Below are 27,117 nucleotides of genomic sequence, written 5' to 3'. Positions count from 1 at the left end.
GCCCGACAAATCGCGCGAATGCTCTAGCGATGACTTGTCTGTGACGATGCATAACGAACGTAACTACGTATGATGACTCGCAATTAGTCTAGGTTAAGAGCACATTCCTTACTTAAAACCGAAACAGATGTCTAGATGACAAATACCAAGAGAGATTACAGTCTTTAACGTATCGCTACATTAAGTATTTTGAGATGTTGAGCTTTGCGGAATTGAAATTTTATTGGAACACAATTTGTTTGGCATTACAGATTTATTATTTAATTTGTGAGGTTTATTTTTCATTCCGGTGATGTTTCTGTATCAGGATTGATAAACATTAGTTTTTTTGTGTACATGTTTTTAATATGTTTTAAAATCACGTTTTAAACACGTTTTAAATACTTAATACACCGAAAAAGTTTTCCATGTTTAAATCATATTTTCTTGATTTAAATAGATATTAGCTGGTATAAAATAATTCGTTTTTAAACTTAAGAAATATTTTTTTAATGAAGGCAGTAGAGAGTAAATATATTTACTTGAACGTAACAAAATTTTTTCAGTGTACTAATTTTTTTTCTCTGTGTACATTACGTATTTAAAACATGATTTTTACCAACTCTGTTCTGTACTATATGTAATTATATAAATTTCAATTCAAACGTAACAATAAAAAGGACGAATCGCGCTTTAACGACTACAACGCTTATTAATTTTTAATATTAGAAAATTATTGACCCATTTTTGCTCGATCTTAGCCTCAATTACGTCATTTAACCTCGAAACAAAATTTCAAGTCTCTTACCGAGACCAGCGAGAAGTTAATAAACGTTTAGCTTTGTGAACGGCAAATCGCGAGGGGATCAAACTTGTTTGCCAACGGGTAATTGCATTTAATTAGTAAGCCGTCGTGCGGAGTGCGCGAATCAGAAATTATCTCCCTTGTCTAATTACATAAGTAGGGGAGAGAGAGAGAGAGAGAGGAGGGGGAGGGATACCTTTGCTAACGTAGGACTTGGATTAGCATAGCCGGCCATTAGCGCACGAGATCGTGACAGATCGGACAGATCGGGTTCGTAGCGAAAGGTTTGCATCGTGAGGAAGAGAAGGAGGAGGGGGCCGTGGCTCTTTAACGCCGCCTCATTGTGTCGGAGATAAATGAGATCGAAGACGAAATCGCGCGTGTGTTCCCTCGTTTATCGCTTCTAGTACTGCAGATTCATGCGGCCGATCGAAACGGTGGCAGCATTCGCAATTTCTGCATTAAGCGCGTAGGTAGTCTCGCTCTTTCTACGAGCGAGCCGAAACGATCGCGCTCCGTGGGCGTGGCAGCGAGAATCAACTTGCTTGCATCGTAATACACCGACGCGCCGAGATAGAGAGAGAGAGTGTGATTCCTGGGGATTAATTCGCTCGTGTAAAAATGATAACGAGCCGATCGCGCCTACTCGTAACGCTCTTACAGTGAATCCCGATTACCTTCCACGATTGAGATTTGATGAAAGAGAAAAATACATAACATTGAGAAAGATGCTCGAATGATATAATTCAAAGACGTTTGATTCATGCCTGACGTACGTTTGAAGAGAATGACCCAACGTTTCTCAATGGAAGTGATATCTACTGTTTTATGATTCACTTACCTATTTCCAGATTCCAATATCTTCTTTTATCTCGGGTGAAAGATAAATCCTTAGATAATTTGGATGATAATATTCTTGTCCCAGCTTTTCTTTGTACCTGCGTACAGAATGTGTACCGGGAAACTGAGAAAATCCGGAATTTTCCGGGAATTTCTCTTTTATCCTTGAAAATCATGAATTATCATGAAATTTTATTGGAGAATTTTTGAAATTTGCTTTTAAATTTGAATGCTATCTCTTCCTTTCTAACAAAGTTATTACTTTTATCATTTAAAAAAATGTTTGAAAGTATAAAATGTGTTGACAATTGATTAGCAATAAATACGGCATACGCATACATGTACGTTCACGTACATTCTCACGTGACTTGCGAGTTTTTATTAAAAATTAGTAGCAATAAAAGAGAATTAATATCAACATTTTTCTAAATTGGCATTGTTTAATCACATTCTAAAAAAGAATAATTTTATTTACTCACCAAGGCATACATGATTGAGTTGTAAACTCAAGCAAAATTTCTTTTTGTCATAATAGGACTCGAGATTTTAATAGAACATTTGATAGACTTCACTATAATTTAGTAATGTCAACAAGATTTTTAATTTGTTCATTCTTGAACAAACGTACTGGTTGAATCTATCAGATATCTAATTAATGTAACAAGACTTTTTTAATGTACGTTTTGCATTCTGTATTTTTAGTGAGTTAGATTGTTGCAGATAAATCGTTATGTATCATTTAGTTAATTATTTTCTGTTAGGATTTTTTCAAATTTAACATTCACAATTTAAATGACATTTCTTTGTATGATCGAGAAAATTAAGAGATAAGATAAATTTATCTCAAAGTTACTTAAAAAAAGTCTCCATTTCATCTGGAATTTTGGACAAAATTCCTAGAAAAATCGAGAATTTTCAGAAAATTTTTCTGCAAAATTTGAGTAACACATCTTGATATAAACTAATAAAAAAAATTTATTGAAGAAATAAATATTTAGTTTAGTTCAATATCGAGTTGGTTTAATTAATTCTTGATTAAAAAATGTTAATGGTTAAACGAATATATATATATATTTTTTTTTTTTCTACAACATAATAATTGAATCCCAATGTTTTATTGAGCGCATATCGGACTGAATATTTTAATTTCTCATTAAATTTATTTTCTCAGTCTATCTTCTTGTGTATATTTCTTCTTATTTATCATGTCGGCGGTTATGACGATAAGTCCCGAAATTCCGTTCGTTATTTAACTCTGCGTTCGTCTCTAATATCTCCCGCATGCTGCTTTTGACATTAGTCACCGGCTTCCCGTTGCCAAAGGCGGAAGGCGATTCGTAATACAGTCGAGTTGGTTGCGAGCAGGTATATAACGCGTGTTTTGTTTCGCTCGAGCGACCACCGTAGTCGTCCAAACGACTGCCGATTTCTAGGTATTACACTGCAATCGGCGAGAGATTACGCGAGCAACCAGCGATAATTGTCGTTTCAATCGTCCTTAAATACAATTCGGTGAACTATATCAGGGGGAATTAGAAAATTCGTTGTATCACGATCGACTTGGCGATCGATCAATTCTTTTGAAATTCCCCGAGTGCTGCGCGTTGCGGCGTGAGTGAAATCTAACCGATTCCATTAAAAATAAAGGAAACGGAGACTGATTTAAATTTCCAATTTCTCATGGTGACACATCGGCAATAAGGACGCGACGTCTATTACACCGAGAGTTCTCCACGAGAATTTCGCGTAAGACACGATTCCGATCAGCGCGATTGGGGGAGTGCGAGACGATAAAAAAAAAACTGTGGGGGGAGATTGCCAGCTTATTTACGCCGTTACCGGGGATAACGCGAGCTTAAGGGAATCGTTATCCACGATCCTTAACTGAAATTTAGCCGAGGCGGCGGGGAAACCAGTTCCAGAGTCGAACAATTCGAGGAGGAAACTTGTTCGATTTGCAGAGAAACGTGATTTAATCCTCTTCGCTCGTATAAGACATAAAATGCTCATCAAAGGATTCGAGTCTGGCACTTTGGGGTCCCACGAATTGGATTAGTATGAGTGAATGAGGCTCTATCGCCCGCATATTGCATCACGGTAAATATTATTGTGTGCTTAAGCGATATTAAGTATATCCTCTTTCGCTTCTATATCTTATAAAAATGGCGTTTCGTGGACATTCTCTCTCAGCTAGTTGTTCAGATATAAATGTGGGAAAACGAGCTGTGACAAATTTATATTCTCATATTCTCATTCTCATATGAGCGGTCGTAACTTGCGGTATATCCTAACATCTTCGTGTGAGATTAATTAGGAAAAAGCTACATACGCATTTCGCCAAGTATGGCGGAAGCAGTACGCAGCTTTTCCCCATATCCGCGAAATTCGCCAAGTTGGACGCGACTGACAGAGTCCATGTTGAAGACACCGTTCTAAAAATCGCTATTATAACTTTCTCAGACGACGTTCGCACGTCGAGAAGAGGACAAGAATCGGGGTGTCCCTAGGTGAAGTAACCCTTTGTAACGCCAGGACCCCGCCCTACGTACCCCGCTCTCTTCTCGCTCCTGCCGGAGTCGTCGGCAGGGCTGCCACCATGCCGCGAAACGAGATCCCGGGGCGCCGGGGCTCGCCGGTTACATCCCTGCCACCCCTCTGTCGCCCGTTCGCAGTCCTCATTCTTTCTCTGACGGTCGGGAGGTGCGGATCGTCCGTCGTGTCGGCGTTTTACCGCTGGACCGCGCGTAGAAAGAGACAGAGAGCGTGGAGCGAGCCATCCGCGGTATCAAAAGCGTGCTTCCGAGGCGTGCAGATCGGTCTCTCGCGAGATACGTGGGGCTGCGTTCGGGCAAAGGGGAGGGAGCGTTTCTCGCGAGCGTGTAGGAGGACGCAGGCCGAACGCAGGCTAAGCAGAACAAAGGAGCGTCTCTCGCGGCGACGGCGAGATATCTCTCGCTGCTGCTGCTGCTGCTACTACTGCTGCTGCTGCTGCTGCTGCTATTACCCGGCGCGCCACCGAGAGAGGAGCCGATCGATCATTAACCCGACCGTAGAGCCCGGCCACCGCGCCGTAGTCCCGTGATTCGTCCTGTGATTCGCCCCGTGTATGCACGTCGTCGCCACGCGCTCCGGCCACATCCTTCGCCGAGGACATCCTGCGGGAGAAAGAAAGACACGTTCACGTTCCCCGCTGCGCCCTTTCACGATTCTCGATTCGGGCATCGACGTACCTGCGATTTACGAGAGAGAGAAAATCGGTGGATAGAGGGAGAAAGAGAGAGAGAGAGAGAGAGAGAGAGCGGTGTACAGGGTGTGCGTGCGAAGAGAACGAAAGACAGAAAGAAAGAAGAGGAGCAACGGAAGGTGAGGGAGAGAGAGAGGAGAAAGGGAAAACGAGAAAGAAGGGAAAGAGACAGAGGAACGGCGAGCGCAGCAGAAACGGAGCGATAGAGAGAAGGAAGGAGAAAAAGAGAAAGAGAAGGAGACAGACGGATCCTGAAAGGACGGACGATCGAGTGAGAGAGAGAGGGACCGACTCGTTGGTGCGAGCGAGCAACGCGTTGGTGACAGAAAGACAGACGGACGGACGGACGGACCGACCGACCGACCGACCGACAGACGGACGCCGCTTCCCCTCCGCTCGCGTTCACAGCCAGTTGGTCGCGCGTTACCGAGCCAAGTGGATGTGTTCGCGATCGTGCTCCCGCTGAAAAAGTTGTTCATCGTCACGCCGTACGAGAGTGAAAGAGATAGAGAGAGGCCTTTCTTCCTGCGCATGTTATATCGTCGTGATAAACACGAGCGTCCCGTCCCGTCCGTTGTATCGGTACACGCGTGAACCTGTGAACGGAGAAAGAGAAAGAAAGACGCCGTAGCGCATTGTGTCGCCGGACGTGCGCCCGGCAAACCTCCGAGCGATTTCGTCGAGAAAGGATTACAAGGTGCATCGCGAAGTGCGCGTATCGCCGGCAACGTATATTACGTCGCATCCTCGCAGCGAAGGGAAATATTTCTGAGCGCAGTGCCGCGAGACTCTCGGAGAGTAGGTGAGTACCGGCGAGGTGTGACGATCGTCCGGCATCATCTCTTCGTCTGGTTTCCGCGCGCGCGCCTTCGATCGATCGTCGAATTTCGCGTTCTTTTTTTTTTTCCTTTCTTCTGGTTTGGTGAACAAAAGGAAGCTGGGGACTTTTTGTGGCGAGGTCCCGAGGTAACTGTTGCGCGTCCGTGAAAGTTCTTTCACGCAGCCACGCGTGCGTGCGTTCGTGCTGCGTGTATCCGGACATCATCGTCTCAATTGTCATCCCGACGATCCTCCTTTCGTCTCGACGGCGAATTTTCTCGCTAGAGAGCCGGCCGGCGTATCCTCGCGCGCACCAGGAAACGTCGAGGCGGAGTCCTAGGGCCGGGACGTGGCCGCCGCTCCGGGGCATCCGGATTTCGACCGTCCCCTCCCCGCGCCATTTTGAAAATGGGCAAGCCGGAACGGCAATCGATATAGCGGACGGCGCCAGCCGCGTCGCAAGGGGGATCACCTCGAGGACGTCGGCGTCCCGCTCGTCCTTCCCGAGGACGAGTTTCCCCTGCGTCCTACGAGTCGCCGCGGAGTCGGATCGGATCGAGTCGAGTCGAACCGAGCCGAGTCGGGGACGGTAGTTTCCGGGATTCGCATAGTCACGATCGAGTACGAACGATCCTTCGAAGAACGACCGGTCGTTACGCCATCTTGATTCCGTGCCCCACCATCTGCTCGATGGTCACACACTTCTTAACCCCCGAACGATCGAGCCGTGCATACGATACGGCACGTATGCACGTATGCACGTATGCGCGATTTCCAACCGACCTTTTCCGCGCTTTAGGATCGCGCAATCGCGCATACCGCTGTGCCGGTCGGTATTCTTTGTCGCCTCGCCGACATTTCAAATCGAGGCGGGAACGGGTGATTTTTTTTTCCTCACGTCTCTTCGAGACAAAGGAAAGACTTTTTTTTCGCTTCGGAGAAAACGGATCTTCAAAATGCTGCTCTATCAAAATTATCTCTTTTATTTTTGGCAGTAATTAATCTCTGTCATTAATCAATTCCTTGAACTAATTTATTTCGAACAGAGGAAAGTCGCCAATATTGTTCATCCTCATATTTCTCGAAAACTAAACATTGCATTGTGTTAACACTGATAAAAATATGGTTTACTTAAATAAATGGATAAATAGAAATCCATAGTTCATACTCTTTCATAGCTTTTTTTCTATATAAAAACGAAAATAAAATTTGCACTATTTTCTTTTGCAAATTGCACAGTTAAAACAAAAGTGGGTATGTTATTGACAATATTAGATTATTTTACATCTTTGTGTAGCTTCCCAATACCATTTTGTTTATATTTTTCTCTTTCTGTGTATATTTTGCCCGTAGTACGGTTTGCAACATAAAATTGTTGTGCAGTGCAAAACGAAAACGCCTCTCCGTGAGAACAGAGAATAACGAAATCCTCAAATACAATGTTAACAGATGTTTCATGAACTTTTTCACATTTTCTTCGATTAAAGTAAGAAAAATAACGTTAGACGCGACAGATCCACTAATAAACTGCCAAAAAGACGCATAGAATGGGATGGTTCAATTCTAGTCTTTTAATTTTATAAATTGTATTGTTTAAAACAAAAATATAATGTATTATTTAGTTTTTATCAATTTATTTTATATTTAACTCCTTTCCCCTGGTACGAGGCCGTATTTTAATTCCGCTCTTGCAGCCAGTTTTGGGGTGCAATTTATCAAATGCTCTTTATGAATTATGTTGCAAAAATGTTAATTATTACAAAATACGAAATAGTATTGTAAGAACTGCTGTAGAGCTACTGTCTGATAAAAGACGCTTTCTAGCATTTATGTTTCTAAAGTTTTACTTTTAGCTTTGGTTCAAGAAATATTATCCAGAAACAAAGTCAGTACTGGCGATTTTCTTCTGTGTCAAAAAGAGAAACTTTCAAATTTTAATATTTTACGGTGAAATAATCGGCTGCAACGAGTTGCTGCATGTACACAACTTAGGAAATCTTGTGTTGACTCGTAAAAGTTTTTTGCAATTGATGGAATTAAAAAGAGAAAGGCAGGTGAAAAAGCTGCGCGAGGATATATTCTTAACGTTTCCGATCGGCGCGCCATGCTATTGGCTCGTCTTTTCCCTTTCGTTTTTCTCTTTTGCCTTTTGTGTCGATTTGGTATAACAGGCCTCTACCTGTAGTCAAGGCTTCCACGGAAGCGATTGTTGCTGCTAGGGGAACGGCGGTTCGAGCAGAGAAAGGCTCGAGATAATGTCGAGATCCTTTGCAAACGCATCTTGTTCTCACATTTTCTCCCTGCGCAGATCATTTTTCGCACCGTAGGTTTTCATTCTTTGACTTTCTCTCTCTCTCTCTCTCTCGGCGTTTATTTTTACGGCAGGAAAAAACGTTTCTGTTCGTCTAATTTGCTCGTAACTCTTGCATTTGCATCCGGTCATCGTCGTGCGTTATCATCGATTATAAGTTCCCGTTAATTAACATCGCGTGCGCATTGTGTGCAAATGAAGACGCCGCCGCCGCCTTCCGTAGCTTTCCCGCGAAAATCCGCCCGCGGCGCGGAGAAGACGCGCCACGGCATTTGCTGCGTCGGTACACCTGCATCGTACGTGCATACGTCGACCGGTTCGTTCGATCGTGGCCTCGTCAAACGCACCTCTCGCGCGAACGCGATTGCCTCGCGCTCTGCCGCCACCGCCACCGCCGCAGCCGCAGCCGCTCCTCGTTGCAACGCGCCCTGGAGCCTCTCCTCATACGGGGCTCGCCATCACGACCCCCTCGATCCGCGCCCCGCTTCTTGCAATCGGCAGCAACCAGTTTCAGCAACGGCGGCAGCGGCTGCGGCTGCGGCGGCGGCGGCGGCGTCCATGCGATAACGGGTCGTTAACTTGCCCACATCTGCCTTTCTCTCCTTCGCGTACAGCCTCCAAGAAAGAGAGGAGGCGGCGGTTTGCTCTCGTAGCGCATTCAGCGCGCTGAATACGATTCCTGGTCGAGATCTAGCGCGGTCTTCACGCTAGAGGCACGAGGCTTGGACTCGAGGTTTCGACATCGGTTAGCGTTAATCGCGCTCGATCGAATCGACTGTCATTGTTCGCAGTTGGAAAAGGCTTTGATTCTGTGCCAGAATGTTTAAGTGCATTTGAAATGTACCGATATCATTTTTGCACATTGATATTTTTTGTGTTTGTCAATGGTGTCGACTAATTTTCGATTTTTCTTTTACCGTCGACGCAAATCCTCGTCCCTGTTTTGTCCGACGTCGTTTTTACGAGCGCTCTTCAGGCTCCGCTGGCTTCCCGGGACTCTTCTTTTCGCCCCTGTTGCGTTCTGGTCGCGTGTTTACACTGATCGAAGGGGTGCACGCGCCGCAAGCAGGCCAAAAATAGATCCATTCTGCTGCGCAGTTCGGATATATATATTACGTACGCGCGCGTATTTTTCAGGCCCACTAACTTTCCCTGTTTGCTCTTACGACGGTTTTCGGCGGTATACGAGCGCGAGTCACGAGCACGTGCGAGCGGCCGCGTATCTGCTCACGCATGCGGGACACGCGTCCACTCGCATACGGGCCCCGACACCTATTCTTCTACGCGCTACATTATTCTCAATTTCGATAACGGCTGCGAGAGAAAGAGCAGATGTCTTTTTTTTTTCGAAATAGGGTCAATACAATGAGGCGGGAGAATGAGACGAGGAACAAAAAGGAAGCCACGAGAATACAGCGTCCACAGTAGCGTGTCTATATTCCTAACTAATCACAATGTCAAAGTGCCATTTCAATAGACCAAGGATCGTTCATCTACGTTGCTTTCTTTGTTACATTTACATTTGCCGTCCGACTGGTGACTTTCTTTACTCACTATCTTTACCTTTAATGGTTATATTTGTTCCTTCTTATTCTATTTTTAGTGCCTAAGTGTGTGTGTGTGTAGTTTCTATCGAGCTGAACCATCGAATTAGACGCGTCAGGCGCAAGGAAATAATGGCTGATTGATTGGGCGTACAGTTACACGACCACGTGCGCGTATGCATATACGTGTATACCCACATACGCGTGTACATTTCGTGCCCGTGGGAATTAGGGGACGGGCGCACTCTCGCGCGGTGTCGTAGAAAGACAATGTTTTTTTGTTTATCGCGGAGAATGCGTTTGTCATTTGGAGCATCTAATGAGTCAGCGGATGTGACAGCGACTTGAAGTGTTGAGTCAGGTTGCGGACGAACATCGATCTCGGGTTTATCTCGTATCACCGTACAAAGATAGAATATCCTTGTTCGTGCGCAGCTCGTCGTTCACGGCGCAATGACAACGAGACGCGGAATTTTTAACGCGCAACCGTTGTTCGCCGGTTCATGCGGCGAGAGAAAAAATGTCTAAATTTGAATAAACATTTATTCGAACAGCGCTAATAAAATGTTCACTTACGGCACATAAATATTTGCTGTATAAAAGAAATTAATACTTAAATTAATAATTCTTGTACCAAATAAATATATATTTGCGTTCAGCAAACATTTTACTAGTACAATTCGAATAAATATTTATTAATATTTTCCCTCAGTGTGTAAATTCAATTAGTATCAAAAATTTGATTGCTACCCGCTTCACGCTGAGACGTGTTAACGAAAGCGAGAAGCGAGAAAAGTATTATTTTAGTAGACGCAAATTGAAGAGAGGAAGCGCCGATCGAAAACTCCGCGCACAAACACGCGAGTCATCGATGCCTGCCTATTTATGCACCTGCGCAACCTTGAAATCGCCGCGAGCCATCCAATTTTCCGACCGCTCCTTGTCGTAGTCGTCGTAGTCGTCGTCGTTGTTTCGTTATAGTCCCATATAGCTCGTTCGGTTCGTTTTCTTCTCTGTGCACATCGCTTATCGTTCGCGTTATCGCCGACGAGGAATTCTCTCACACAAACGACGCCCGACGACGGTCGCTATGCCGTTGTTAATGCCTTAATAGATGGCATCGACCTCTGAATGCGCTTATTAATCAATTGAGCGATACGACCGAAAGAAATCTCGGCGCTCATTATACCTTCGCGCTCGTTCACTCCGAACGTAGTGGATAACACGAGGAAAAATGGGAGCCGTTTCGCAGGCTTTATTTCGTACAATCGCCTTTCGTTCTCTCCCCTTCCTCCCCCCCTCCCCTTTCTTATCTTTTACCTGTCGCAGAATCGCGACTACCGCGAAAGGATACACCACGGAATCTATCTTCGCTGTATCGTGCACTCGCTGGCGACCGCAACGACTCCTCGGTGCATATTAAGTACGCCTTCTCGCGGCCTCGTGCGGCGCGCAACGATATTTCGCAACGCGCGCCGCGAAACTATTTATTTGAGGGGAGAATACGTCGTAAAAGAATTATTACGACACTCTCCGCTGTTGGATTCGACTCGGTCAATTTTGTCAAGCCTATCAGATATTTTTCGTATACTTTTTGCTCATATTTTATTGTCATTGAGAAAGCGAGGAATGGTTTTATAAATGTTCGATTACGAAATCTTAATTTTGTCAAGAATAACGTCGTTCCGAACGGCCGAACTTGGACGTTATAGTCGTCGCGAGCGAACAAGCAGCGGAATGCCTGTCGTATTTTGCAAAATTGTTTTGTGCAGCTTTAAGGCGATGCTGGAATTGTCTGTATTACCGGCAAAGTACCATTTTGTATGAACAAATACTTCGTTTTGCTTTTACAGAAATATAATTTCTCTCTTATAGAATTAAAAGTGCACATGCTAGGATACACGGCTCTCTTCCGTTTTTTGCTAAAAAAAAGAGAGAAAAAGTTTTATAATTACAGATATCGATTTTTACTTTAATACAACCAATACGACCAAAACGGTCAATTCACTCATTTCATGGAAACATTATGCAGGTTACTTATGCGAAGTAAAGGCAGAGCTAGGTGTAGAATAAATAAATGAATAATGTCGATTCGTTAGAATTAAGCCAGGAACCCTCATTTAACCTTTAGGTAGGTTGGTGGGGTGCTGAAAACACTTCACAGAAATATCGTTATATTTTTTATTAGTATATTACATTTAAATTTACATTAAACTCTTAAAAGATAGAGAAATGTAAAAAAGAGTGAACTTTAAGACTTGTAGGAACATGTACTTAAGTTGCTTTTTCAAAACGAGACTTTTTAATCCTACATTTCTTTCTCGTTGTCTGCGGTGTTTTGTGGCCACCTCACCTGCCTACTTAAAGCCTGATCTACAATGTGCTTTTTGCCTCTTGCTTTCTTGTCTCTTCACGCACTGTTTTACCGACAATCGTGTTTTTTGTCACGTGTTTCTTGTCTTTTCTGAAGTTCGTCAAATTTTATCTCGGACAACAAAGACAAAGAAACATGTTGGTTAGGTTAAATACGACCATGGTATCGTGGCAAATCGAACATAGTCTCATAAAGAATATGTTTGATAAAGAAAATAAAGGTGAGATACAAGTAGACGAAGCGAATTGTTTGCTAATTTTGTACAGAAAAATCCTTGCTTTTTGTGCATGACGATGTCTCTCGACTTTGTGTGACAAAAATACAAAAAGCAAGGAAACAAAAAGCAGAAGGGACAAGGCAAAACGCAAAGAGCACATTGTAGATCAAGCTTAAAGGTTTAAGAGAATACAATGTTTGACAAATTGTGTATATGTGTATAGTCGTGAGCTAAAAGGTTGCAACACATTTTCTTCGATTGTTTTTGAAATGTAGACTTGCTCATCAAACGGCGAACGTCATTGGTTCTTACCTGTGGATCCAACCAATTAAGCATCAAACCATCTACCATCAAAGAAAATGTGTTGCAGCCTTTTAGCTCACGACTATACGTGAGATCTCGACACAGGAAAGAAAATTAATATGAAATCGACAATTTATTGTTTCATATAAGCAAAAATATAAAATCTTGGAAGAATTTATAATGTTAAACAGACGTTTGCTTACACAGAAAATTTTTCTCTTCATGTAAGAGCAAATTATGTCTGTTTAAATTTATAAAATTTTCCAAGATTTTATATTCTCGCTTATATACGAGACAATGAATTGTTGATTCGATACTTTTTTCTGCGGATGCAGCAGGAGTCTGTTGATGTTTCGTAAATCGCGTGTAAGTAGAATTCATCGATAAAACTGACGATTTCCAGCATCGCCTTAACGAATGCTCAAGGGATGCGCGGAGGGGGCTTAATAATCGTTCGCAATTTACCGGGAGCGTTGCTAAATGCTGCGCAGCGAAGTCTTAAAGCATGAAAAGATATAAATTATCGTTACTCTTACGCAAGACGTCTCGCATTACCAGTTCTCGCGCGGTCGCTTCTCACACCACGACTGATATAAATGGTCGCCGCGGCGATAGGACCGTGAGCGAGATTGTTAATACGAGGAGACGAAGAGTGAGGAAAAAGAGATTCGAAGCGTAAGGAAAACAAACGACAACAGTGGCAGAGCGCATGTATGTATGTGCATGCATGTTCCGTTGCGTGATGTTCCGTTGCGTGAATCGGCTCGGAAGAGCATATCTCTCTGTCTCACGCGCGACGATGAATTTCCTTTCTCCGCCTAGGACTATTTTTATCACGGAGGAACTCCGTGGAGGAGTTCCGCGCAAGAGAAACGCGTTCACGAGATCGCTCGCGAAAACAGCGGGCGATCGCGGCGTTTCCAGAGGCGCACACTTATATTTCGGCGCCGCACTGGCGACAGCGACGTTTATCTCGCGATGCGAAGCACTGGCGATGTCGCATCTCCTCTAAATATAGCGACGCGTCCGCGATACGCCTCCGTGACCTTCCTCCACCACCACCGGAAATTCGCGCGTCGAATTATGATGAGTGCGACGCGAAGTCGGAGTGAGAGAAAGAGAGAGAAAAAAAGAGGAGCTCGCCGTCGCGCCACGAGGGAAACAAAATATGATCTTTCGAAGACGATTTTCCATTTCCCACGTTCCATGTAGAGCCGTTTCTTGTGGACCGACACACGTGTGACGATCGTCTGCGGTTCTTCTCGGGTGCACGATAGAGAGCTATTTCTTACCGCAACAACGCCTCGCGGGACGCACGAATCCCACGTGGTGCACACGGGCACGATATGGGATAACATAAATATTTGTCGAAACTCTTCCTGCTGCTACCGAATATAGCAGACGCTAATTACGTCTTCTCTTCTTTTTTTTTTCTATTTTTACGGATGCTTCGACGATGATTCTTCCGGCATGCGAGATGTTTCTTCCAAAAGCCACTCGTGGAACGTGCAATTGTCGGGGTTGCACGGTCGAACGAATCGATCGCAGGAGGAAGCGGGCGCAGCCGATCGCGAGCCGATGCCCTCGTTTAAGTTACACGAATTATTCTACCAATTCGGTAATCCAGGAAGAAATAAAGATGAAGCGAAGCGGAACGCGCGCAGCTATCGCCTCCCTCTCCACCGCGCGGCGCGCTTTTGTGCGGAGCCTACTGCAATTGGTTCCGAAAATGTGGCTGTGTCGAAGGGGAATGCACCGTTCGTTAGTCCATAGGGGTGGCATTGTGTGTCCTATTATTTCCCGAGGCGAAGACGAATCATGATAATGGCTTCTAACTTTGCCCCGCTCTCTCTTTCTCTCTGCACTTCGGTGAAGAGGATTTATTTCCAGACATTGTCGTCTATTATTTATAATGTTTGTGCAAGAATACACTCTCGGGCTCGCGCAGAATAAACACTCGTCTGGTATCTTCCGACTGTTTCGCTAAACTTTGTTACCGAGTGGTGACGGAACGTGTCAAAAATTATGTGAGCGGAGCTGCGTGGAAGTCTCACGGAGGTGACAGTATTGTGTCATCGTGTTTCCGCCACGGGATCCCAGCGCTCATACGCGACAGCTAGACGTGTGGCGTGCCAGCCGATAGGCAGCAGCGCATAGCTGCGAGCGAGGTGCAATGCACCGTGAATAGGATACCTTGAAACAAATGGCGTTACGCGGTGACAGGGATATAGCTACGGCCGCTTCAAAGCACCGGCTTCGCATTGACGCGCGCGAGTTTTGTTTTCGCGAAACGAAACCCAGCCGCGAAGAAGACTCGACTTACATTCCGTATTCTCGTCGCTCGATTGGCGCTCGAAATGCGACTCTTCGCTCGCTGACTTTCATCCGTCCAGTGTAACTTAACTGCGACGAGAGTGCAGCGAGAGAAATGCGCTGGGCGAATTCAGTCGGGGAACGAATCGCCGCTAGAAAGCAGAAAGTCAATTTCGCCTTCGTGTTGCGCGATGAAAATCGCCACGTTAATGGGATTTTTTTTTCCTCGACGAAGACCCGGAAAATGCGCGTGATAGAACTTTAGACGTTGGTACCGCATTCACGAGATTCCCGCGCCTCAAAACAATTCAGATCTTGCCGATAAATATGTTTTATCTGACGAGATAAAAATGGTAGAAGTAAATACGCGTGATAACGGAGAGACGAACAATGGATATACCTAAATACGAGAGCCGCTAATTAACACGAAATGCTGATTATTGATTTCTAGAGTTCATACAATTTTTTAAAATGTCGCAAGCGACGTGATTAATGCGAAAAAGGAAACGGTCCGTAAAAATAACGATTGAAAAGTAGATGCGTGCGATAGTCATTTGATATTGATTTATTATGTGACGTGCGAGAAGTGCAAATAATGCGTTAATTCCATGTATTTGTGAAAGTCTCTTTTGAGACATCGTATTACGTTTCGGTCAGCTTGTTAGTCTTACATACAATATTAACAATATGAAGTGTCGAGGAGACACTTAAAAAATCATTTTAGTTGTCGGCCACGAGGCACTTTATACATAGCAAGCGAACTTTGCGCGATTATACGTAAAATTATGTACTTTAAATAGAAAAATAAACGTAATAATGTAAATAGCGCATTAAGAAGTGTTTTTTTTTTAATTTTATACAAGGTATTAATATGTTTTGTTTCTATTTCTCCTTCTATTTTTTAAATACTTAAAAATATTATAGTTTTAAACGGTTTAAATTTAAAATAATGAAAAGTAAATACGTAAGACCAGTTAAAAATTTAGTGTTTTTAATCTAAATACTGTTCAAAATAAAAAATTTTTAAATATGTAATAAACAGAAATAAAACATTTTAATACCTTAATATATAAACTCTTCTTTTTTGACATTTTTTATTTAATCGCGATTATATTGAACTCGTTTTTCGGAGATTTCTATTTTATAAATTATAAACATTTTATTGCGATGAAATAAAAGAGCATTTAATTGTATTAATTAATTTTTATATTAATGATATGAAACATTTCTAGAAACATCTTTTAACAATGTGTTAAACATTATAATTAGTAATTGGAATTTAAAAAGATCTCCATAAAAATTAAGATTATTTTTGAATGAAATATTATTTACTTTTTCTAATGTATACAAGAGATAATATATTGGATGATACATTTTTAGAAAGATCTATCTCGAATTAAAGACTTCATAGACAATGTTTTTCTGTACGTGCAACTTATTCATATTACGCGTCTTCACGTTCTTTTTAAAAAATCCCGGCGTTTCATGTCGTTTTCGATCGTTTTTGTTTGAACTTTTTGATCGGCCGGCACACAAAAGATGACCTCACGTAAGTTCATCGCGACCACAGATGCGTTACGCGTCGCGGCCGTCAGCTGCTGGCGCGCGTACGCTTACAAACGGCAGTGATCGCGCGTGCGTGCGTGCGTGCGTGCGTACGTAAACCACGTGGCCGTTTAAATGCGCGTTAACGCGCGCGCTACAAACGAGCGGTCTAGGTAAGCCTGCCTGGCTTTTAGCGCGCTCGCCGTGCCAGTTTTTCGCAGCCGTTCCCTCGGTACGGCGCGCGTTTCCGCTTTCGTTACTAGCGAAGTCATCGCCGCGATACCGTTAGCTCTGCGCTCCCCGAGTGACGACTTTCAACCATCTATTTTTCTCTTCTTCCGACGATAATTAGAATCGTGACAACGACGCGTATTTCTGTTCTTCTCCGAGTGCCATAGGTAATGCGATAAAGAGCGGTCTAATCCTTTTCCGTCGGTGGTATACGCTCCGAACTTGATATCTCTACGAATATCCTAGATTGGAAAAAACGTCGTGAATAATAGCTCGAAATCGACGTTGGTAGACGGATATTTACCTCGATCGGACGGGGGATATAGTACATCCAGTTATTTGTGACATAAGTCGTATGTACATAACGCTTTGTATAAATGATAGCTTAGGTACTGTGTTGCTACACACACACGCGCGCGCGCACGCACGCATGCACACGCACGCACGCACGCGCACGCACACGCAAAAGTGGTTTGCATGCGTTCACTGATTTTTCCATGTTCTTTTTTTCGCGTTTTAGCCAAGAATACGTAACGGAAACAAGCGAATCCTTGGAGACGACAATACCTAGTTTGTTTCCCGGTGGAAGAGCTTTTCCGTTGTGCCGTTCTTTAGCCTGATCTACAATATGCTTTTTGCTTCCTATTTCTTGCTTTTTGCCTCTTGCTTTCTTGTCTCTTCGCGCACTGTTTTACCGACAATCGTGTTTTTTGTCACGTGTTTCTTGTCTTTTCTGAAGTTCGTCAAATTTTATCTCGGACAACAAAGCAAAGAAACATGTTGGTTAGGTTAAATACGACCACGGTATCGTGGTGAATCGAACGTAGTCTGATAAAAAATATGTCTGATAAAGAAAATAAAGCTGAGATACAAGTAAACGAAGCTTTTGGCGAATTGCTTGCTAATTTTGTGCAGAAAAATCCTTGCCTTTTGTGCATGACGATGTCTCTCGGCTTCGTGTGACAAAAATACACAAAGCAAGGAAACAAAAAGCAGAAAGCACAAAACAAAAAGCAAAAAGGACAAGACAAAACGCAAAGAGCACATTGTAGATCAGGCTTTTGTGTTCTGAACTGTCTTTCGTGTAGCTCATTATCGTCCAGCCGCGCTCGACACTGCCGCTCGTATACGGTACGAACGCATTTTTAAGCAGAGATTTCTGTTAAGAAAGAAAAAAACAAAAGAGGAAAGAAAGAGAAACACCTGCGCGAAAGTCGCTATCAATTGCGAAGGGCGCGGCTCAGTGCGTATCGATAAACATAAATCTCGCTTATCGGATCAATCTGGCGCAGGTGAATGTAAGTTATGTCGTTTTCGAATCGCAGCCGCTGCATTTCGGATTCGCCTTGTCCTTATAAACAAATCCCTCGTTCGTCGGCACGGAGCAGCGAACTCGCCGAGGGGATCTTTGATGTATCTTTGCCACGGTGAAAGTTACTCCCGCTCCTCAGCGTATCGCGAGACGGATGAACTTATCCGCGGCGAAACCGCCGTGCAGATCGACGCGTGTAATTGCGTCAAATTACAGAATCCGAACGAACGCGGATTTGCTGGCTCTTACTCTCGGTTTCTCGACTCCTTTCGCTCTTAATTTTATTCGCACGTTCTAGATCGCGCCTTGGAAAATTTTGGCCAAGTATTTTAATCGATTCTCTTGCTCTGATTGCAGGACGGTTTAGCTGGACACCACCTGGTATTCAGAAAGCAAGTGAGATAAAGACAGGTGGCACGAGGTAAGAAGCAAACATGGGAGCGAGACAGAGCAAAAGGTCTGTGGACATAACGACGACGCCGAAGAAGGAGGGAATCCCCGCCGAAGGAGGCGTCGTCGGCGACGCGGCCGCACCTGGTGACGGCAAGCTGGAGAGGATCGAGGAGGCCGACACGAAGCCTACCACTAACGGCATTGCACCGCACACGGATTCCGCCGAGGATAAAGAAAAGGACAAAGATGAGGCTACCGAGAAGGATAAGGAACAGGTAAGCCCTTCTCAATAGTTATTCGCCACGTCGACTATATTCTTTTTTTTTTTTTTACTTGAAATATTGAGGAATAATGTACGTTTTAATCGCGCGATAAATGTTTAGCTTTATAGGTTATAAATTAAATATATTATTCTGCAAAAAAAGAGGTAACAGAGAGCTCGTGTATTTTTAACACTCTGCACATACGATTTGTCGATTTTGTTCTGCCAATTTCCTTTCTTTGAAAAACTAAGAGCACTGTAATTGGTTACATTTATTTTTAATTTTTTTTAAATAAATAATTATACAAATTTCAATATTTTCTAAAGATGTTAAAGTATATGTAAGAATCGTTGAGGAATTTTTTTTATACTTGTAAAAATAATGAAAATGAACTTGAAAGCGTCAACGTAGAGAAGGTGCCGAAAGCAGCACATGTTGATTAAGCATTTTTTTAAATTATTCGGTTTAAACGTTAATATTGGCGACTAGAATGAATGAAGTTCGTTTGACGTTAAGCTCTTGTTCGTGCCATATGGGTCTTGTGTGCATATGATCTTAAAATCATGTCAACCGTATTAGGGTCAATTGTTTGCGCAGGTAATTACCTCGATTTCAGTCCGAGCGATATGATCATATTTGCATCCCACGTTCCTACAGCGATAATTTTTCGTTACATGCAATATATTAATACCTTATTAGCACACGTCTGGTTATTAACGAATGTTTTGCTCGAGAAAATCGTACTATTGACTCGAATTTCCGGCTTGATTATGCACGAGTACGCCTATCACCAGGCAGGCTGCGAGATTTCTCGATTACGCTATTTCGATCGTTTCACGCGTATAATTATTTTTCCTATTTGCGCGAGGCAAATTCAATATCGACACGTTAAATGCCACGTTCTCTCCACTCGCTCTTCGCTTGATTATTGACATTCTCGAATCGTTTTGCGGTGAGTCACTCGCTCAATTATCGACCGCTTCTCAATGATCTCGTTCGTATGGTGAATTATACGCGAACGGCTTACAATGAGCGCGTGCTGAATCACGCGTTTGCTCGTAAAAGTCGTAGGTACGAGGCTTATCTCGCTGAGATTCATCCGGTGGAGGTTGCACGCGCCAACGAATCATTAATCTTAATCAAATCGTCGAAAGCGATGTATTCACCTTCTTTCACGACGTTAGTTACATTTATCGGCGTCTTTATTATTAAAAACGTTGTTCCCGTGAAATAACTAACAATAATAAATCAATAGATTCAATCATCAATTTATTTTAATAGAGTATAATAACGTGTCGCAACATTGATATATAATATCTTCCGAAATGTATAGAATTATAACAATGACAGTAATATAACATATAGCGATATTTTTTTTTAATTTAAAATACCGACAAATACGCGCGTAATTAAAACAGGAAATCGTTGTTAAATATATCGTAATATACGTAATATTTAGAAAGAATTACATTAACAATTAAGGTGCTATTTTACTATGAATATACAATATATTGAAAGAAATCTTTAGATTTTTAAAAATTTATAAAAATACGTATAAATAAAATAACAGGATATAACACAACAACAACCAGACAGGGCCGGAGGATTCCAAGACACTGAGTTTCCTTATTTTCATGAAGAAGAAGGGAATAACCATATATTGCCGGGTGTTTATGTTCCTCCTTCGGACATCCGTCTTCTTCCTCTTCACAATGCTCCAGAAACATCTCCTCCACCACCTAAGGCAGCCAAGGTTGCAAGTCCCTACCTCAAAACTAGTGGTAAAAAAACAGCTCAAAAAAGAAAACGAGGCAAAGGCAGTAAGATAAGACGTACGGTACTTGTTGAGCAAGAAGATCTAAGCGAGATGCTAACAAAGGTTCAAAAAATGACTGAAATGCTTAAGATCTGTAAGGAAATCCTTGAAAGTCTTCACATGATAATAATAAGATATCTCGAGGCACTCGAAGCAATGTTCAAAACTACACCTCACACAGCACTTCTACCCGAAAGTAGCGGATACGTTGGATGGTCTAGCAATGCGTTGATGAACTGCTAGCTTAATTCACCTCACATATAAATAAAATAATAAATTTTTCATGATATCAGTTATTGTTTTTCAATATTTTTTTATGTCATCAATGTGTCTTAAAAAACTTATCCATTACGGGATTGATTTCTCGGCTTAAACACATTGAAAAAAAAATTCAATATTATTTTATTTACTTGTATGCATGTTGCTATCGTCTCTACTACAATTAATAATTTCTGTTAAAAAAAGACGTTTTGAAAAAAAAATGGAAGAAAACATACTTTTTTAATTATTTTGTAATGTAAAAAATATAATAAAATGAATATTTTGACCTGATTTGGATTGCGACAGTTTAAAATAAACTTCCAAAATTTCTCAGATCGATGTATTGGTTATTAAGATTTTTGTCCCGCCGTGCAGAAAAAACCCTTTGAGAAAGAAAAACACGTTCAAAATATGTACTGAAAAATCGTGAACAAAACATGTACGATTAATCTGCGATTTCTGCTCCATACAGTAGGCCTTCAGCTTCTTTAAATATATCGATTTTTTTAATTTATTTATACTTGACAATCGATTTTTTCAAAGTTTCACAGTAGAATGACCCTATCGGATTTGTGCGACTGGGCATGCAGTTTTTATTGTTCTTTCAATTTTCCCGTTCCGTTCGATGCATTCTTCGTCGCGTCCGTTCCCAAAGAATTATTTGGCATGGGGCAAAAGAGCACCGCGTATAGAGACGGGACTTCACGCGCGCGAGCGGTGCGTCAAGTGTCGCTTTTACGACATCCGGGGTTGACTATTCTGGGCATGACCTAGGCGAAATGCAACTTCGCTCGTAGGCCCGAGAACGGCCTACCTTCGATAACGATCGATTTCCTGCTCGTACGCGGAGTTATTACTCATGAACGCGAGAATCAGCGCATTGAGCCTCTTTTCACAGGATCATTGCATCGCTTCAATGACCGCTCAAGCGCGCGTATCGGTTTGATGGCCGATAATCATAGCGTTACGTAAGATACGTTATAAACGGAAAGCTGGTATGCTCGTGATTAATTGCATATTACGCCTTGACGGATTATCGTTTACGAAGTGCGTTAACATTACAGTGGTCAGATGAGCAACACGGATGAATTGCGTACTCGTGTTTTAAGATTCCAATCGCGTTTAATCTGTTGAACTAGTTCTTCCGGTTACATTTAATTTTGTTATAATTACATGATAGGGTAACTCCGGTATGTACGCTGCATCTAACGAAAACTTAATTTATCAAGTGCTATATTTATCATATTTAAAGAATCTGAACTGTACCAATAAAAACTTTATGTTATTTACTACTATAAAAAAAATTAGAAATACGAAATATATACTTTTTTATAATTGGAAAAAAAATCTTTCGCGAAAAAGTTTTTCCATTTTTGCCATGTGTTAAAAAGGGTGAGATTTTGAATAGATCATTGTGAACAAAGAAAGCTAGTCACTTGTATTTTCGTGTACTCCATCTTTTATTATTTTTCTATACTTACGTGGAAAGAACAAGTTTAAGTTTATTGTAGTATTTAAAAATTTAGCTAGATACAGATCAGAAAATAATTTTATGTTGAACTTAATAATTATGTGAAACTTTCAAGGGTGATGATATTACTGCAAATAGTTTTAGACATTCTAACAGCTTAAACGTCCAATATAAATTTTTTAATATAATATAATTAATATAATTACTTTCTGATCTGTAACTCGGCGAAATTGTTCTTTCCGTGTATGTATCACGATATAATCACTAAATCTTTTACACTTGCTACAGAAAGTGAAATCGTGACATTGATAAATTGATTCAACTCACGATGGTTTTGTTAATATTAAGAGTAAAAAACTAAAATTACAACACAATACTAGTATAATATAAAAGAATATAACAGAGTGATTGCAAGCAAATTATCTAAACTCCTATTTTTTCTGATTTTTGCGACGTAAATCTCCGCATGATGTAAATACCGGAATTACTTTATTTGATCGATTTATCATTTTTAAATTTTTAATGTGAAAATGTGTCTAAAAATATTATAGGATTAAAATTCGTACAGCATCTTTACTGTACATTATTTACACAAAGCACCGTATTTTTACGTTGTCAAACTGAAGCGAAAACGTTCTTTAACAATTTATTTTTTCGAACTTTTCCATTTTTCCAGTAACTCCACTTGAGAACTTTGTGGCGCGTTTGTGCAGTGTATCAATCTTGTCGTGCCAACTTTTCAAATCTTTGTTGCTCTTTTCTCATTTTCTCTTTTTCTCTTTCTCTCGGCTCGAATTTCATAAGTGCGCGGCGGTTTATATCTCGAAATACCTCTTCCTCGCTTATGAACGAAACTTGATATTTCTCCGATTGAGCAAAACCGGCGGCAGCTGTCACGTATTAGATACGACGACACGCGATCGAGAGAGAAAGAGAGAGAGAGAGAGCACAATTTACTATTACCCTCCTCTTCCTTTCATTTCTCTTTGACAAGTCATTTCTGCCCCTCTTTCGATCTCTCATTTTCTATCATTTTGCGCCGTTTAAAGCGTCACTTACTTCGTCAGTTACTCGAGCAAACGTCTTTTTCCTGTCGTAAAGAACATTCTGACTCGAGAACAGTGCGAGAGTTTTGATTTAAAGCGATCTTTGTTCTACATTAGCGGATAATTTCGTGGCAATATCCTTTCTCCGCATATATTATTCAGATTTATTTTCTTTCCCTCGTATCTCCGACAAATAATCGATACCGAGTTTCCTCGAGAATACGATTTCGCCACGCTATACGCATTTTCTAGCACGTTCCATAAAGATCGTGCGAAAAATCAGTTTACGCTACGTTGAGTTATGATACCTCGTTATCGTTTCATCGAACATGAATCCGTTTCTTTCTCGTGTACTAAGTCAATCATTTTCCCGTGAACGGCAGCGAGTTGGGGAAAGGGGGGTAAGATGACGAAGTGAATAAGACAAATTTTTCCAAGCTAATAATATGATGAACTGGTGCTTAATTCATTAAAGATTTTAGATGATGTTAAATAAATAGTATGTTTAATTTCTGTCTACAAGAGTGGATAATGTGTTTTGGGAGCACCTATATGTAATTTTTTGATGTTCATAAGAAACGAGATATAATTAGTAAATATAGTAAATATTTTCATTTTCTTCATAAAATGACATCTTAAAAAGAATCTAAATTTTACAGAATTCTAGTTTAACCAAGGTTTAAGTGAATCTGAAAAAAATGAATTGTTATTTTTACATTATCACAGAAATCAGGAAAAATCGACAAATCTTAGGATCGTTATTTTACCTCCCTCTCCCTTATTTCAATTACTCCTCTCATAATCAAAAGCTCATTGCTTGGCAGCCCATTGCTTTTCGATTCGCGCGTTATCACGAGTACCTGTCGTTTGAATATCACGAGCGTCCGATAAAGCGGCGAAGATCGGCGTCTCGACGTTACATTGCGAATCGGGTAGCTCGCACTTTGCGGTGTCCGTTGAATTTTTGACAAAAAACGAAGAGATACCGTTTAACTAACTTCACCGTGCTGCACAAGCGCTGCACTCACCGGTTCCCGCGACTAACTGTAATCGTAACTCATGTACCGACTTCATGTACCTTTTCTTACCGGAGCATACCTAACTGTCCCAGACGAATAAATCTTCTCTATTTCTCCTTCCCTCCCTTCTCTTTCTCCTTACTATTTTGCGCATGTATCGTCTCGATCACTTGGTCACGTTCGATCGACACCAATAACCGCTCAGTGGTCCTCATCCGCGCGCTACATCGCGTCTCGGTGAATCCCGTGAGTTTCTTTTTTTTGCGCTGCAAGAGAGACTTCGCTAATGAAGTGTTTGCATAAATGCGGTAAGGAGAATGTCATAAAAGCGATCCGTTATAGATTAAATATTCTCGCGCGTCTCGAGAAGTTTCTCCTTTCTCCCCCTGTCTCCTTTGCCGTGTCTCCTTCATTGCCGTCGTTACTGCGTAACCCACATTCAGATTTAAATATGTCAATCTCATTAACATGACGTCTACATGATTTACCGATTTACCCCGCCCGAACGCCGATCGCTTCGTATCGGCTGTTACGAGGACGTTACACGCGCGTTACGATTCGCGCAGATCGCGCCCTTGAGTTTCATCGTCGTGTCCGATTGAGCGGCGCGTTCGTATGACGTATGGGATCTCATGAATATTCATCGCTTTTCCCCTGGTGTTCTTCGTACGTCTGGCGACATATTGCTGCCTCTATTCGCAGTCTTACCAAATCCCCAGGCAGGTGCGTGCGCGAGCTGCTTAAGAGTCAACCCGTTCGTCTCGCCGAACCACCTGCCCTTAATACGCCGCACTGATACGCCGACAAGCCCGACGTGATGTTTTCGCTCTTTTTTTTCTTTAATGGAAATTTGCGATACGTATCGTGCGTATTCGCGATATAAAGTGCGCTGTGCATGCACGGCGGGGCACGCTCGCATCCGTAAGGGAACGTAACGAACAAGGTGTGGATCGCAACCTTGGCCATGACTCACCCAGTGCGCCGCGGATGAGCCACGCCTGGCTGCGCAATGAAAATTCTATCGCGTGCAAAAAGACATTTTATATATTTGGTTACGTCTCTTTTTTGAAAATATGCGCACAATGATGTCTGGTAAAAAAATTAGCTTTGCAAATGGGAAGTTATTTTACAAGAAATTAAAGAGGGACATTATAATTTGGAAATGCGCGAAAAAGCGAGCGAGTGAGAGTGAGCGCAACAATTTAATAGATAATCTCAATTCAGAGACATAAATCCAAGCGACTTATTTTCAGTGCGCTAACCAAATTGTAATATGTATGAAGAGAGAGTTGCAGATTGTCCCGTGCTCTTCGTACACATTATGATAATTTAGTTAGTGCGCTGAACACGGCTCGAAAATGAGTCAAGAGAAACGCTTGTATAAATTTATATTTTCGAATTGAGATTATTTGTTAAACGGTTGCGCCTCAATAACTGCGCTTACTTTCACTTGCCCATTTTTTTTTTGTATGTTTTTACATTAGAATTCTTTTTCTCTTAATTTTTTGCTCTCATTTCCTCACTTTTTTGTATATTTTTAATTATCGAGAGTTCTCACACTTTGTTTATTTTAATTATAATTTGATTGAAACTGAGTCCGTACTATTATTGATTAAAAAAAATAAAACAAAAAAACGCCCAGAACACTAATAGACTGGAATTTTATTAATGATTGATATATTGCTCTATTGGTCGACAAGTTAAATTGCGGGGTGCTTTCGTGAGTTCACGAATCTTTCTATAATTAACTTGTAGATTGTAATACACCGATATTGAGGTATATTATATACGCGCTTAACGTGGATGGCAAAAAAGATGCTGATCCGCCTATCGATCTCCTCCTCCCCGAACGATGAATCAGCCGCACGGCGCATCGTACGGAAATTAAGCGAAGTATCACGTATAATTAATACCGCGCGAACATCATGATATCCTAGCGCCGCGCGTTTCGTTGATGAATCATCATGCGTACAGCTCGCCTAGCTCGAAATGAACGCGCTTTATTAATTAATACGACTCGTCTGCTTTACTACCACTAATTGCAACTCTGACCCGCCTGAATTCCTGTGAATATTCTCTCCGTGCAGCGAACATCGCGGTCTCTCTTCTCTTTCTCTTGCGCGCGGTCCCCAGTGAAACGCGGTTTCTCGATTAAAACGCGGTAAATCCCCAACCGAGTATTTTAACGTTTAAATTTAACTTGCTCGGCACGTGTAATTTCTCGCTTTAGGCGATCGCGCGGCGTTTTCACGCGATCGCGGGCGGTGGTACCGCCTAGTCCAAAATAAAAGGTCGATCGCGACGATTACTCAATGCTCGGGAATTCGTTATAGAAACTGTGTACGCAGGGACAGATGGTGCGTATTCACATACATGCACGCCCGTGCGGCGTGCCGTGGAATTTATTGTGGAAATCTCTCTCGGCCTTCGTTTAAAGCCCGCCGCGTCCGGCGTGGATTCCTTCGTATTCCAATATTGTGCTGCGATCGGCTGCACAACGAGCCCCGGCGTCTTTATCCGCCGCGCAAGGTTGCTCGCGCCGCGCGTATCTTTGAATATTAATTAATGGTAAACTCGCGTGGCCTCCGAATTCCAATATATCGGCCTCTCGACGAGAGACGTTCATTATTATTATTTGCCTGCGTCTTCGGTAATACGATTCGCGCGCGGAATCTTAATTCATTATTTTGTTTTACACCGAATGCAGTATTCGTATTAGAAGGGAAAAACGCGGCATGAAAAACATTCGACTCCATCTCGCGTTACGTATCCAATCGCGATGCTAGCTTTCGTTGTTCATTGGTACAGAATGATGCGAAAAGGACGCGGACATCTACACAATGCTGTGCCTCGATGCAAAATTTTTGGTCAGCTCTTTATGTTTGCAAATGACTTTGTGCCTCCACTTTTTGTGCTCGACATTTTGCAGTTTGCATCAATACGCAGTCGTTATATATTTTTGCCATTGTACTCAGGACGGCATTTACATCAAGAGGAATATTCCGTGCAGT

General features: G+C 42.1%; 1 protein-coding gene across 2 annotated transcripts in view; it reads left to right on the top strand.

Moving 5' to 3' along the window:
* LOC105199968 (nascent polypeptide-associated complex subunit alpha, muscle-specific form) overlaps positions 1-27,117 on the top strand; it is a 110,066-nt gene that overhangs the window by 43,507 nt on the left and 39,442 nt on the right. The window contains exons 1-2 of one of the 2 annotated variants that reach the window (XM_039449325.1): positions 4,994-5,670; positions 18,195-18,505. In XM_039449325.1, the coding sequence (XP_039305259.1) occupies positions 18,272-18,505 (234 nt within the window). In that variant the 5' untranslated portion in view covers positions 4,994-5,670; positions 18,195-18,271. Of the gene's footprint in view, positions 1-4,993; positions 5,671-18,194; positions 18,506-27,117 lie in introns of those variants that run through there. The other variant, XM_026132675.2, reaches the window with a different exon arrangement.

Source organism: Solenopsis invicta, chromosome 5, assembly GCF_016802725.1.
Source record: "Solenopsis invicta isolate M01_SB chromosome 5, UNIL_Sinv_3.0, whole genome shotgun sequence".
NCBI classification, from domain to species: Eukaryota; Metazoa; Arthropoda; class Insecta; order Hymenoptera; family Formicidae; genus Solenopsis; species Solenopsis invicta.
The sequence above is the reverse complement of the archived record's forward strand: the minus strand, read 5'-3'. Positions and strand labels throughout refer to the sequence as shown.